General features: G+C 36.7%; 1 protein-coding gene across 1 annotated transcript in view; it reads right to left on the bottom strand.

Moving 5' to 3' along the window:
- NAA15 (N-alpha-acetyltransferase 15, NatA auxiliary subunit) overlaps positions 1 to 14,887 on the bottom strand; it is a 59,471-nt gene that overhangs the window by 26,265 nt on the left and 18,319 nt on the right. Inside the window, exons 2-8 of the mRNA XM_080929478.1 lie at positions 12,402 to 12,486; positions 10,003 to 10,107; positions 7,516 to 7,673; positions 6,548 to 6,682; positions 5,482 to 5,635; positions 3,310 to 3,429; positions 312 to 407 (exon numbers count right to left, since the gene is read on the bottom strand). Coding sequence (XP_080785604.1) covers positions 312 to 407; positions 3,310 to 3,429; positions 5,482 to 5,635; positions 6,548 to 6,682; positions 7,516 to 7,673; positions 10,003 to 10,107; positions 12,402 to 12,486 — 853 coding nt within the window. The remainder of the gene's footprint in view (positions 1 to 311; positions 408 to 3,309; positions 3,430 to 5,481; positions 5,636 to 6,547; positions 6,683 to 7,515; positions 7,674 to 10,002; positions 10,108 to 12,401; positions 12,487 to 14,887) is intronic.

Below are 14,887 nucleotides of genomic sequence, written 5' to 3'. Positions count from 1 at the left end.
CTAGCCTTCATACATACATACATACACACACACACACACACACACACACACTCTTTATCTCTGTATAAAGACCGCAGGGTGTTGAAGACAGGGAGACAACCCTTGCTGAAATTCATCCTTAGGAACCTATCCAAACACTCCTTAAACTTCTCTCCTGTAAGAGAAAGATTCCTTGAAACTCTAACAAGGCACATACTAGCCTTCATACACACACACACACACACACACACACACACACACACACACACACACATACATATTCATACTTAAATCAAACAGTACTTTCTTTCTGTTACAATTATTCTACTTACCAGATAAAAAGTTTAACGGCAGCCTTCTTGGCACGAGTCCCCTGGGGTATTTAGTCCAGGCCTCCTCATATATTTTTAGCCGTTCTAACATATTTGCTAGAGGGGGAGAGGAAAACTGTTTAGAAAACCACAACTTGCATAGATTTCTGCCAATTACAAGTTTTCCTAAATTAAAAGTACACCTGGCTGGGTGCAATGGCACACACCTTTGATATGTCAGAAGCAGGGGGGGATCTCTGTGAGTTTGAGGCCAGCATGGTCTACAAATTCCAAGCCAACCAGAGCTACACAGGGAGACTCTGTCTCAAACAAACAAAAGAGTGAAAGGGTAAGTTGTACAAGAAAATTAAGTGCAATCTTACCAAGTAAATATATCAGCAATCATTTTAAAGTATTTCCAACTATTTTCATTGTTTTAAATTCTCATTAGCCATACAAAGTAAATGATTTTCTTTAGCCTATGCTAAGTTAGGAAGACTTTCAAAAACCTGGAGACTCCACATGAAAACCTGAGTTAATTTACATTGCTTCTGTTCTGATCTTCTCCACTGTAACTCTCTGGTCTATTTGGAACCTCTGGTTCTGTCCTAATTTCAATGTCTTCATAGTTTGTTTTCTTTACTCTCAGAACAAAGGCATTCCTCAGTTTTAATCTTCCATTTCCCTAATTTCCCTTTGCCTAATGTGGTGGTCTCTGTCCTCACTGATGCTAGGTTCTTTATTTCAGAAATAGAGACAGTGTACTACCCACTCCAAGTAACTCACAGCTGCCTGTAACAAGAGGCTTGGGGGAGGCTCATGGGATGCAAAGGCCTGCCAAATGCACACACATATATAAACAAATATTCAAGATTTATACTTTTTTTCATTTCCCAGGAAGGATTTTCATTACTCAATAGTAAGTAGGGTTTTCATTTCTCAGATTTCTAACTAGTATTTTCTCAGAACTGCTTCATGAATATAATTCCCTATCTGAGATCCTCCATTATCTAACATGGAATGATGGTGTTCCTTTGAAAGAATCTACGTCACAAAGTAATCACCAGCAAGGTTTCTCCTGTATGCACCGATGATATCAGGAATGCCACACTATACCAGCTTCAATAGGAACTGAGTCAAACAAGACTGTGAGGGTGAAGTTTTCTGATGGTTTTGTTGTTGATGTTTTTGGTAGAGGTTTTTGTTTGTGCCCACCTGTCCCCTCAAAGTTTCTCTGTGTAGCCCTGGAACTCTCTTTACAGACTAGGCTGACCTCAAACTCCAAGATCCATCTGATTTGCCTCTCCAGTGCTAGGATTAAAACCACACCCAGCTGATGTTTTAATTTTGGTTATCCTTAGTTACTTAGCTCAGTACTTGGAACAACTGATTCTCAATTATTTGTACCCAACCATACATGTTGAGTCTTCCCAGCTTCCAATTCAGATGTTTCTATACATTTGTTCATCTTTGTTCTTTTCAGTGACTTCATCTGTTTTCTTCCCTGTGTGTCAGCTTCTATTTTAATGTGTAGGTTATGCACAGCTGTTGTTTCTTACTTCCTGACACCATTTACAGAAGCGTTAAGAAGACCATGCCGCATGCTGAGCATCCGACACTCACAGCTGTAGGAGCTGCCATGCTGCAGCCACAGCTTGCCAGAGGCTCTGCTCACTTCTTCCCTCCGTTACAGCAAAGCTGCTGTGCATTATCATCCTGCTCTGTTCTCAGAAGTTACCTCTGGGTGGGTATGGCAGTATGTTCCTTTAATATCAGTACTCTGAATGCTGGGGCAGATGAATCTCTGAATTTGTAGGCAGCGCAAAACAGTAAGACCTTTTTCAAGAAAAAAAATTATTTCTAATCATTTCTTTTTTCTTTTTCTTTTGTTGACAGGATCCAATTATGTCACCCTTGCTGACCTGTAACTTGTTATGTAGATAACCATGTTCTCCAACTCATAGTTAAAAAAAAAAAAGTAAAAATTCTAAAGTAAACAACAACAAAAAAATTATGGGGCTGAAGAATGGCTCCATGGTTAAGAACACTGGATGCTCTTGCAGAAGATCTAGGCTTGATTCTGAGCACAGTTCACAACCATTTGTAATGGTCCACGGCTACCTGATGCCTTCTTCTGGCCATGGGTAGCAGGTGTGTGAAAGTGGTGTACACTCATACATGGAGGCAAACCACCCATAAACATAAAAATGTTTGTTACATGTATTTAGTGTGATGTATGTATAGGATTAGGGAGCGCACACACATGCAGGAGTCAAGTCTCTCCCACCATGAAGGTCTACGTATAAGCTTATGTCATTAGGCTTGGTGGTAAGCACCTATACTCACTAAGCCAGCTCACTGTTCACTTGCAATTTCATCTTGTAAAAGGAGATTCCAAATTAGGCTCAATCCTCTATATGATTAAGAAGTAAAAGAAAAATTTAAAGATTTATTTATTTAATGTATATGAGTACACTGTCACTGTCTTCAGACACACCAGAAGAGGGCATCAGATCCCATTACAGATGGTTGTGAGCCTCCATGTGGTTGCTGGGAATTGAACGCAGGACCTCTGGAAGAGCAGTCAGCGGTTCTTAACCGCTGACCCATCTCTCCAGCCCAAGGAGTAAAATTTTACATTTAGATTTTGGATCTGTTGGTATTGTTGTTTTGTTGTTATTTCTGGGTATCAGTATATGAAATCTGGTCTTGAACTTATATGTAGCCCAGGTTGCTTCAAATTTAAGACTCTCCTACTTCATCCTAACAAATATAGACGTCACAGCATGCTAGACTAGGAACCAATTCCTGTTTCTTTGGTTGGTTAGTTTTCATGAGACACAAGTCTCACTATGTAGCCTTGGCTGGCCTGGAACTCACCTCCCAGGTCCTAATTAAAGGCATACATGGCTCTACATTCTGTATACCCTTAAGCACTACTCAAATAGCAATACTTTACAAGGAGTTAACACAATACTCATGAAGAAGGTTGAAAACAGTAAGTATTAAACAACACTACCTGGCTTCAATGCTTTTTCTAAGCCTTTGTAATAGGCCCAATTTTCAGGATTCCTCTCTTGTAATCCTCTATACACATCAGCAGCATCTTCCAAACGGCACAACTGCAGCAGAAGTTCCCCTATTTAACAAAAAGACAGCAATTAAAAAATCTCAGAACTTCCCCTCTACAGTTATCTTTAAAGTCTTGTTCTGAGTAAGAGTTTAACAGTGGCTAGTGTTCTCTTGAGTTCCCAACTTCCTTATTATTCAAGGTAACCTTAAATTTAAAAGCTATCAACTTCAAAGTCTCAATTTATTCAGGAATCTGCCTAACTCCAGGCAAAGTTCCCACATTCTTTGAACACACTGCTACCAAACCATCACCCACTCCTTAATTATTCCTGATATCATATGGACATCAGCATCTAACTTAATGATCCACTAAATATCCTAACCACATTATGACTTGAAATCAACTATAAAATAAAACCATGAGAGCAGCCCACAATTCGGCCACATTCAAAGCCATCTAGCAGTAAATACCTGAAGCTCACCTTAGTCTAATCAGCAAGCCCCAAAGGTTTGTTTTGTTTGGTTTTGTTTTGTTTTTAATTTCATCTCTCTAGCCTCAAAGGTTTTGTTTTTTAATTTATTTTTGTGTTTTGTATTAAGACAGGGTTCTCGGGCTGGGAAGAAATGGCTCAGAGGTTAAGAGCACTTACTGCCTCTGCCTTCAAAGTGCTAAGATTAAAGAAAGGCATGCACCACCATCATCTGACTAGTTTTATTTTCAAAAATTACTCTACTCTTATAACCTGTGCTTGTATCAAGTAACTAAAAATGATTATTTACTATAAAGACTTATATGCTTATGATTTCTAAAAATTCACATGATAAGCAATGAAATCTTTACAATTAAGCGATACTGTCAAAGGTATTTCAGAATATGGTAAAAATTAAGACTTTCAATTCCAACATGACATTGGATTCTCAACCAAGGTACATTTGACAGTACTTAAAAGACATTTTACTTGCCCTTCTAACAGGAGTAACCTCTGTAAAGTTGTAAAAGAACCCTACACAGAAGATATACCCAGTCTTAATAAACCAGACCAGGTCAGAATACAGAACAGGCTGAAAAAAGCTAATCTATAATAACATAAGGAAAAAAAAAAAAAAAAAAAAACCTGATCTCAACTAATCAACTAATACATGAGTAAGAATTACTAAGGTATTTTTTCCCTCAGCCTAAGAATAAATGGCAGCATTTAGAGATATATACTTAAATAACAAAAAGAATCCAAATCTTGTTCCTTTCCACCTAGAATTTATGGTCTTTTCTATTTTATCAAAGAAATGCAGATAAGCCAAGAGATCTTTTGGGTTGATGTTGTTTTAGGGCTTTGTTTTTTATTTGTTTGTTTTCATTAAAGACAGGACCTTGTTCTAGAATCCAGATCTCAAACTCCTAACCCTGATTTAGTCCTTTCAGTGCAGGACTGACTGTAGGACGATGTCACTACCTACAGCTCTCTCTGTTTTTAGTAAGGATTAATTTATAAATATATAGTACTGGTAAAACCTGGCATATAGTACTCACACTGTAATTTTTCCAGTGAGTTACCTCTAAGTCAGTAAATCTTGTTTTATAAAATTATGATTGTGTTTTGATTAAATTCTGGAATGATTTTTTTTTTTTTTTTTGACAGTACTTGGAATTGGAAAAAGGCCCCACACATGGTAGGCTTGTATTCTACAATGAACTATACCCCTAGCCCAGTATTTTCAATACTTTACAGAGGGGATGGCTAGGCTGGCTGTTAGCCTAACCTTGTAGTCTCATTTATTCCCAGCTGGAGAATAAGAACAGCTGAGCCCAGGAGTTTGAGACTAGCCAAGAGGACACAACAGTCAGCACAGCCCACTTTAAAGCAAACAATGAAAAATCAAAAATAAAAATGCTTTACCTAAATCATTTTATTAGATTTGTGTGGCTTTTCCTCCTCAATTTATAATCTCCATCTTATTTTCCTATATCACAAATTATTCAAAATGCATGAATAATACACATTTTCCCATCTTTAGCAAGCTGAATTTTATGTGGTGACTGTCAGCAACAACTATAAATTTTCAACCTGCCACTAGCTACAACTAGAAGTTATAAGTTACAATGCTATATATTTTTAAATACCTTTGGTTTCTTCAACAGCAAGTTTATCACAAATCTGCTTTTCATAGGTACAAAGATGTTCCAAGGCTTCCCTATAAAGACCTGCTTCCCGAAGAACTTGATTCTGATATAAAAGGAGTTCACTATATTCATAATCCACTTTATCAGGCGATGTCTGCATGAAGACACAAGGAATGCTAATAAGAATCTTATTTTTGTATTAGAAAATTATTTACACACCCTCAAACAAACAAAAATACCAACGGACAGCAATGCTTTTAAAACTCCTAAATATCTGTTAAAAAAATGTTAAATAAGTAACAGCAGTATCATCAATAAATAAATGGAAAGAGAGAAACTACTAGCAATAGAATGCAAATAAAAAAAATCTAGAAAAAATGGTGGAGTCAGAGAATTGGACTTCACAGCTGTCATTTTAACAGCTGAGCCAGGTTAAAGGCTAGTGGTCAAATTCTGCTGACAGATGTTCTGGTCTGGTCTTTGGTTGTTTATAAATAAAAAGTAAAACAACCAGTGTACAGCTACAAATACCATTACAGTAATAAATGGAACAAGCAAATTATATGCCAACTGATGTGCTGAACGGAATTCATCAGTCTGTGAGTTTCTGTGAAAAGCACAGCTCTAACTAACAATTAGGAAAAGCAAACAAATCTAACTCAAGAACATCCCAAAAGCATTGCTGTATGCTTGGCAAAATAATAAACAGAGAAAATACAAACTCTTTAAAACTGCTTCAGAGAAATGATTACAACATGGTTAAGTATGCTTCAAAACCAAACAATGGAACTGGAAAAGGCGGTTAGAAAGAGAAGTTAAGACAATTTACCCATCTACAACTTAGAGTCAGTGAATTTTGAAAACCCGTGATAGCATCGTCAGTACTAACAACTAGAGTAGTTCTTAGGAACACATGAAGTATGCGAAGGAGCATGTCTGTCATCATATAAGAACAAAATGTAAGCACACAGACATTAACCACAGAGATTTTCAGGTATGCATATTTATAAACTTCTTTCTTTCAGTTATACTTAGAATCAGACACAATAAACTGTCTTGGTATTACCTGCTGTGTTTTCCTAAACTCTTCTAAAATTTTTGCTGCCATTTCATAGTCTTCTAATAAATGGTAAGCAATAGCATAACCAATCCATGACGCTCTCTGTGCAGGTCGAAGCTGAAGCAACTGGTATCTTGTTTCCTTCACAGTGTGGGGAAAAACAGGATTTATTTTAGATCCACAAATCAAATGTCCCTCTACTAAATACAACAGGAGGCCCTGGGTTCAGTCCTCAGGGCCTGAAGAAAACAGATGATCACATTACTTTGCTTCACAGTTATTCACGCTATAATACAATACAGGTAACTATTTTAGAAAATTTTCAATAGCAAATATTATATAGCTTTATAGAGACCAAAAAAAAAAAAAAAAAAAAAAAAAAAAAAACTACTTTGAAGCCTCCAGTGCTAATCTCATTCTTGAGTTTGTTAAAAAGCTTGATGCCAGATATCCTTATTTCTTCCACAAAGGCAACAAATGAAATTCTTTAGAAAGAACAACACAAACATTTAATAAGGTATATAAAGAAAACAATATGGCAGGCACTACCATGAAGAAATAGATATAGCAGAAATAGATTTTATAGAGGAAATAATAAACCCAAGACTGATTTAAGGGTTAAATGGACGCTACTGAACTATAGATATAAAATATCAATGAATGAGTCAAACACAAAATTTAAAAACTTACTTTAATAAAAATGACAAAAAACTATAGTTACTCTACCAGGGTATTAATTTTTAATAAAGTGATTTCTAACAAAAACTTTAACAATATTTTTTAAACAGCTCTACATATTATTCCAACTCTATCCCTCAACAAAATGATGTATTTTTAAGATCTGTTCCAATCACAGATGTAATCGCCAAAGGAGCAGTCAAAAAATGGAATGAAATTTTTATCAGAATATATTCAAAGTTCTGAGGAACAAGATTTTTCTTTTATGACAAAAATAAAGAACATCTTTTATTTACCCTATAGCCCTCAAGATCTCGCATCTGAATCTGTAGTAAAGAGAGATCTCTTAAGATCTGAAGATTGTCTTTATCCCACTTCAGTGCATTTCGGTAGCACTTAATGGCTTCATCATACTTCTTGTCTGACCTTTGAAGAAGGCCATAAACATGCCAACCTAAAGGAATTTAGTTAAGGACAGTATGTCAAGAAATACTATTCCCAGCCAGGTATGGTAATACACGCCTTTAATCCCACTTAGAAAGCAGAGACAAGTTTTAGGTCAACCAGGGATCAATACAGGAAAAGGGTTTAAACTACACACATTTACCAAACAATCTCCCAAAAAAACTTGGGAAGCAAACATCATTTGTAAATTTCTGAATGTAAATGGGGACAGTGGGCAAGAATACAAAGATGAATGAGAATTTAACAAACAGAAGGAAAGCTTTTGAAGTCATAGACAATTAGCCTGCTATTTTAATGCTAAAACCTCAAACAAATTAGCCTTATTTTGCCTCTCATTTAAAAAATGTAAATAAGAATATCTACACCTGGCCTGAGAGATGGCTCAGAGGTTAAGAGACTGCTCTTCCAGAGGTCCCGAGTTCAATTCCCAACAACCACATGGCAGCTCGTAACTGTAATCAGGCTCCAAATGACTTGAAACCTGACACAGACACACATACAGGCAAAATACCAATGTACATGAAATAAAAGTAAACAAATTATTTAAAAAAATACATCCCTTCTACATGGCACAAAATTCCCAAAAGTCAGTCACATATAAAATCAAAACAAATAACTGTTACAAATTCTCAATAACTGGGGTTTTCTTTTCAACATTTAGAGATCTTACACCCTATTAAAGGAAAGAGCTAAGGAAGCAAAATGGAACTGTTCATAAGAATACCATAAACGAAGGAGGGCTGTTTTCAATGTCACTGCAGTCACTCAACCCTACCACCCCCCTTTGCTTTTGTATTCTATCCCATTACTCTTCTAAAAGAAGAAGAAAAAAAGATAAGTCCTAAACAGCCTATCATCTTCAAGGAGTTTAACTTTCTTTAAAAGTTTGTCACCACTAGAAAGGCAGCTCAGGATTCAGTGCACTTGATCTTATTTATAGAGAGCCTGGGTTCTGTTCCCAGTACCTACAGAGGTGGATCACGCCACTGCTAACTCTAGTTCCAAAGGAACTAGATGATATCCTCTCCTGGCTTCCAATGACACAGGGCAAGGCATGTGTTATATATTAATATATGCAGGCAAAAGACACACAAATATAATAAACCTTAAAAAACAAAAAAACAAACAATAACCAAAATATAAAATTAAAAAAACAAACCTTGTTCATCTACTGTGGCTAAGTAAATGTAGAGAAGAATACTGTATCATTCAAAATGGAAGGGTACCTCCAACTGTGCTGCTGAGCTCTCGCTTACCTTTCTAGTGCTCTGGTCACACTGTTTTGCACTCTTGTGTTTTCAAGATTAGTTGTACAGCTTTGCACAAGCCATGTTTTATATACACTCAAAATGTTCTATCTAGGCATCCAGTCTTTTCCTTCAACAGACTATTCACTTCACCTGTACTGTCCTAAGAGACCACTAAACACTGTGTGACTCAGCTCTTAAATGTTGCTCGCCTACAAAACAGGTAGAGGAATCCTTGTTAGAGACTGAAAAATACCAAAGTACATTTTTTACTCTTTTCCCTCAAACTTCTACTCAATCCAGCACTTGACAATCCCTTAATATAAATATAAATTTTGTTATGTATTTCAGCAGTTAAGTCACTACTAGTTGTAATATCTGAAATATCACAATTTCACAAATAAGGAAACTTGGGTAACAGGCAGAGAGAGCTTCAGACCTAAGTGAACACAATAAACTTACACTGCACAGCCTCTGCTCTTACTCAATATAACATATAGTTCTTTAATATTCCTTGTAATCTCTCTCTCTAAAGTTATGATCATAATGAATAAAAATCACCATGTACCTGTCTCAGACCATTTGCTATAACACAAAACCTTACTTGAATGGGGCAATTTATAAACAAAAGAGGTTTGCAGTTCATACTACTTCTGTAAGTCTCATCTCTCCTTTAAAGATGGCACATCCTATATGTATCTTTATGTGACAAAGGGGCTAACAAGTTCCCTGAGGGTTTTTATACAGCTTCCTAAAGGCTCATCCCCACTCCCTAGTCACTTATCAAACAACCCTACTTCCTAACACCATCACTCTGTGACCAGGCTTCAATGTATGAATTTAAAGGAATATGAATTGTCAGACCATAGTAACACCTCCTCCCAAAGTAAAACTAGCATTTATCCAACATATAGTTAAAATGTAGTGGGCATATTACAAAAAAGTTACCTGTTTTCAGTTTAAGAAAAAAATCATTTCCTCATGGTAAGAGGGAATTATATTTCTTGACTCAGTTTGTTTTCTTATAACAAAACAGCCCACTCAATCTTTAAGTACATTTCAAAAGGATACACACATGACTCTTTAAGTCATTTCTCAAACCTCTGCGAACCAATTCATAAGCTTCTTCCTTTTTTCCCAAACAGTTCAACGTTAATCCTTTCATAGCCAGGGTCTCTATAGTTTAATAACAAAGGAAAAAAGAAGGTAGAAGAAAGTAATCAATAAAAAATAACTATAATCTCAAATAACAAACAGTACAAACATTTCAAGTTTAACAAGGCATTTCCAAGCATTTCCAGAATTAAAATATTCCCAAACACTGACATGGCAAGTAAGTAAAAATCTCTAGATTCTGTTTTCTGAGGCACTCTTAGATTTTTTTTTTCTTAATGAATAAATAAAAGATAAAAACCTAGCCAAGCATGGTGGCATTTATCTTTAATCCCAGCATCTGGAAGGCAGAAGCAGACAGACCTCTTTTGAGTTTGAGGCCAGCCTGACCTACTTAGAAAAGTTCCAGAAAAGCTCAAATAAGCAACCCAGTAAAACCTGTCTATAAACAAACAAACTTCCAAAATAATATCTGACTAGGAAGACTACCTGGTAATAATCAACTCTATTGACATTCTTGGTCAAATTCAAGAGACGATTGCAAACAATTTTTTCCAAGTACAAAACACTATTTTGAAAACAGACTGTTTTATGAACCTAAGTTATATGAAGGCTAAATCAATTCATTAAGATACACATAAATTATCTACAGTTCAGATTCTGTGTGTGTGTGTGTGTGTGTGTGTGTGTGTGTGTGTGTGTGTGTATACGCTCTCTCGAATGTGAGTTCTATGTGTCTATGGGTTTATAATTATAAGTGTGGGTGGGCACTTAACAACACCAGCACATGTGCCTTGGATTTCTGTTCTTGCTTTCCACTTAATTTAAGGCAAAGCCTCATTGTTATCTACAGCCACATATGCCAAGATAGCCAGCCTACTAGTTTCTGGAGATTCTCTTGTCTCTGTCTCCCATCTCCCCATAAATGTGCTGGGATTATAAGGGTGCATACTGCCTTGGCTGGCTTTTCCTGTGGCTTAGAGGAATTCAAACTCAGATCTTCATGTTTGCTTTAGCAAGTACTTTACTCTCTGCTATCTATATATCCCACATATCTCTGGTTTTCCGAAATTTATTATTAAGTCTTTAGGATTACTATAAAGAACAGTTAAAGATGTCAAAAGCTCACCATTTCTAATCACCAGTTCAAAAGACTGTTGAGAGGCAGTTACTTTTAAAAAAAAAAATCTAATTTTATAATGCATGCTCCTATGAGTTAAAATAGACTCACTGTGATTTATTTGCTAATTTTTTTGTATTTGCCTAATTTTTAAGATCAATTTTTAGAATTCTAGAAAAGAATAAAGATGTGTATGGAATAAGACATGTCCACACAGAGCCCTTGCACTTAGAAGGTAGCAGAAGGACCATGGGTTAAAAACTGGCATGAACTCTGTTCTTACAAACAAATAAAGTCCTAATGTGTTATGCCTAAAAGTCTCCATAAATTTGTGACACTTCATATTCAACCTAATTTCAGTTATGTTAAAATACAGGGAAGGGGTACATTTCAGAAAAGAGAGGAAAACCTACTCTAAATTCATATTATAAATAAAATATGACATTTTCTGCTAATGAAACTACTATGGTTAAATTAGAAGTTCCATCAACAGTCTGCATACTTTACAAAATGGAATATAAAGGAACCTACTATTCAGTATCAACTGAAGATAGGTTTTCAATAAGGAAAAGGAGATCAACTCAGGTATGTTTTATTATCACTGCTTCCGTATCAGTTCTTCAAACTGCAGCACATGTAAAATGTCAAGCACGGGCAAACACAACAGATGCAGAAAGGGATGGTGAAAACTTGCTAGAAACTGTCCTTCTTCCTCAATACAGTGACAGTTCACCCCCAGTGAGTCATGCTTCCCAAAGCTGCACAAACCAGACCCACAAAACGTTATTTTCCTCTTATTTCTTTACAAGTTTAGTCACATACTCACCAACTGCTCTACAGTATCTAATCACCCATCTTATTTAGACAGAGCTATATATCTGGCAATTTTAAATACAAACATCTTAAACATGACTCCATTGTGATGAGCTAATGAAGATACAATAAAAATAAGAAGAGAGACTAAACAGTCGTCACTTCCTGAGCAAGCTGAGGGTAAAAAATAAAGTTCTTCCAGCACAAAGTTCTAAAGTGAAATTTTCCTAGATATACTTTAATAAGCATCAAGCCTGAATGAGCCCTTCTGTCTTTCCAGAAGAGCTAGTATAGGAAAAAAGAAGCCCTAACTGAAACTGGATGTGCTGTCATCTTTGCGGCATTTAACTAAAATCCATTATTAAATTGCAACCCGTCTGGAAATGCTGGTGGTGGAGCCGTGGACGTGCAGTGTTGAACTTACCTCCGTGCTCTGCGAACTTGGGGTTGGAAAGGATTTGTTTACAGAACTTCAATCCATTTCTGTACTGTTTATGTTCATAACATCTCTGTCAAAACAAAAAAGTATGTCAGTTTACCAACAAATGCAGAAACTTTCCAAGTTCACTATTAAATGTTTTGTTAAAGCAATGTTATTTTCAGATTTTTATTAAGTCCCACTAAATGGTTACCAAAGGGGGGTAAGGATGTAGTTTGGTGGCAGAACACTTGCCTAGCACACCAAAACTCTAGGTTCTACTTCAGCACCAAAAACTGAAAGGCTTAAATACAAAAAATTAAAAGTAGAACAAAGTAAAAAGTACAGACTTGAAAAATCAAAAACTCACTTGAAAAAAATCTAGTGGGGCTGGAGAAATGGTTCAGTGGTTAGGAGCACTGACTGCTCTTCCAGAGGTCCTGAGTTCAATTCCCAGCAACCACATGGATGGTGGCTCACAACCATCTGTAATGGGATGTGATGCCCTCTTCTGATGTGTCTGAAGACAGAGACAGTGTACTCATATACATAAAATACATCTAGTAACTGATGTTATAGGAAAAGTGAAAATAAAATTTACAAGATCTTTTCACATTCCCCAGTAAGATTTCTTTTGGGAACAAATAAATGAATTCTGTCTTGTAAACATGTAATAACAAGAAAATTGAGCCAGTTGTGGTGGCACATGCCAATAGGATTTGCTAAAGGAGGCAGGAGGATCACAAGTTCAAGGCCAGCCTGGGCTACACATTTTGGCCTGGAGACATGGCTCACTGTCTGCTCTCCCAACAGTCATGAGTTCAATCCCTAGCAACCACATGGTGGCTCATAACCATCTATAATTGAATCCGATGCCCTCTTCTGGACTGTCAGTGACAGGATGCTCATATACATTAATAAATCTTTAAAAAACTGAGACTGTTAGCATTCAGAGCTATGTACTCATACCTACCATTGGTTTGCTTTTGTAGTATTTGGTATTTTCCTAATCTTCATCTTCTTTCCTAATCTCTGTTAACTCTGATGGATTTGTCTTTATGTATGCCTTGAAGTCTATCTTTTGTAGTATTCTGTATTTTGTAGTATTACTGTGTTCAGAATGCTTACAAACATAGTGTAAGGAGGCTCTTTCAAGTCTTTTCTGTTTAGGTGTCTCCTACCTAGGTATTTGTTCATCTCTTTCCCTGAGTTCTGGAAATTTCCTGCTGTGATTTTATTGAGTGTGTGTTTTAAGCTTGCATTTCTCTGTGCAGATGGTGTCCCACGTGTCTATGGCTTTTGTGCTCTATTCTATCGGTGCCATTGTCTGACTGTTCTAATCCTTGTCTTCAAGCCCTCAAATTCTTGTTTTATCTTGCTTTTGTTTTTTGGAGACAGGGTTTCTCTGTGTAGCCCAGCTGTCCTGGAACTCACTACAGAGACTAGGTTGGTCTCAAACTCAGAGATCTGTCTCTGCCGCCTAAATTCTGGGATTAAAGGTGTGTGCCACCACATACTTCAAACCCTCATCTTAACCCACTTACTCTATTAGTGAGGCTTTCCAATCTTTTTTTAACTCCACTTACTTTTTCACTTCCAAACTTCTAATGTTTTCAGGATTCCTCTGTTAAAGTCTCCTTTTATATTATGTTGGTGTCATGTCATTCATCCGAGTGTTCCTGTTCTCTGACCTCATTCAGAAATGTGTTCCTGTTCTCTTTGATTTCACTGACTAGTCCCAATAACTGTTCTTTTGAATTATTTAGGATACCATCTTATTCTCAAGAACTACACTACTATAGAACTAGCAACTGTGAAGACTCATATTCTCCTGATTTCCATATTTCATATGCCTCTGAAGTCAGATTTGGTGGTTGGCTGGATTTTTTACTTAATTGCACTGTTGTTTCAGTCCAAGTATTCGCAATATTCGAGAGGTTTACAGTAAGTCAGTTTCTTCCTACGAGACTGGAGAAATTGTGAGACAGCTAACAACTAAGCCCTCAGCTCAGTCAATGCACTAGGCTTGATCTCTAGTATCACTTAACTTTTGACACAACCTCAAACAAAAGAGTTTACTATGAAAATACAGTAAAATTAAAAGTTCATTCTTTCAAATCCAATAATTTGGAAGGGAGGTAAATAAAACACCAGCCTAGTGGTGGTGGTACGCACCAATAATCCTAGCACTCAGGAGGCAGAGGCAGGCAGAACTCTGAGTTGAGGCCAGCCTGGTCGACAGAAAGAATTACAGTACAGCCAGGAGTACAGAGAAACCCTGCCTCCAAATTTAAAAGAAGAGGAAGACAAACAAAATGGTGAATAATAGAAAGAGGAAAAGTAGAGCTGGAGAGATGGCTCAGTGGTTAAAAGAATACTTGTTCTTGCAGAGGTTCAACTTCCAGCACCCACATAACAGCCCATAACCATGTCTAATTCCAGTTCCAGGAGACTCAACACTCTTCTAACCACTGCAGGCACCTGACACATGT

This window comes from Micromys minutus (genome assembly GCF_963924665.1).
Source record: "Micromys minutus genome assembly, chromosome: 15".
Taxonomy (NCBI): domain Eukaryota; kingdom Metazoa; phylum Chordata; class Mammalia; order Rodentia; family Muridae; genus Micromys; species Micromys minutus.
Note: the sequence above shows the minus strand (reverse complement) of the source record. Positions and strands in the feature narration are given on the sequence as shown.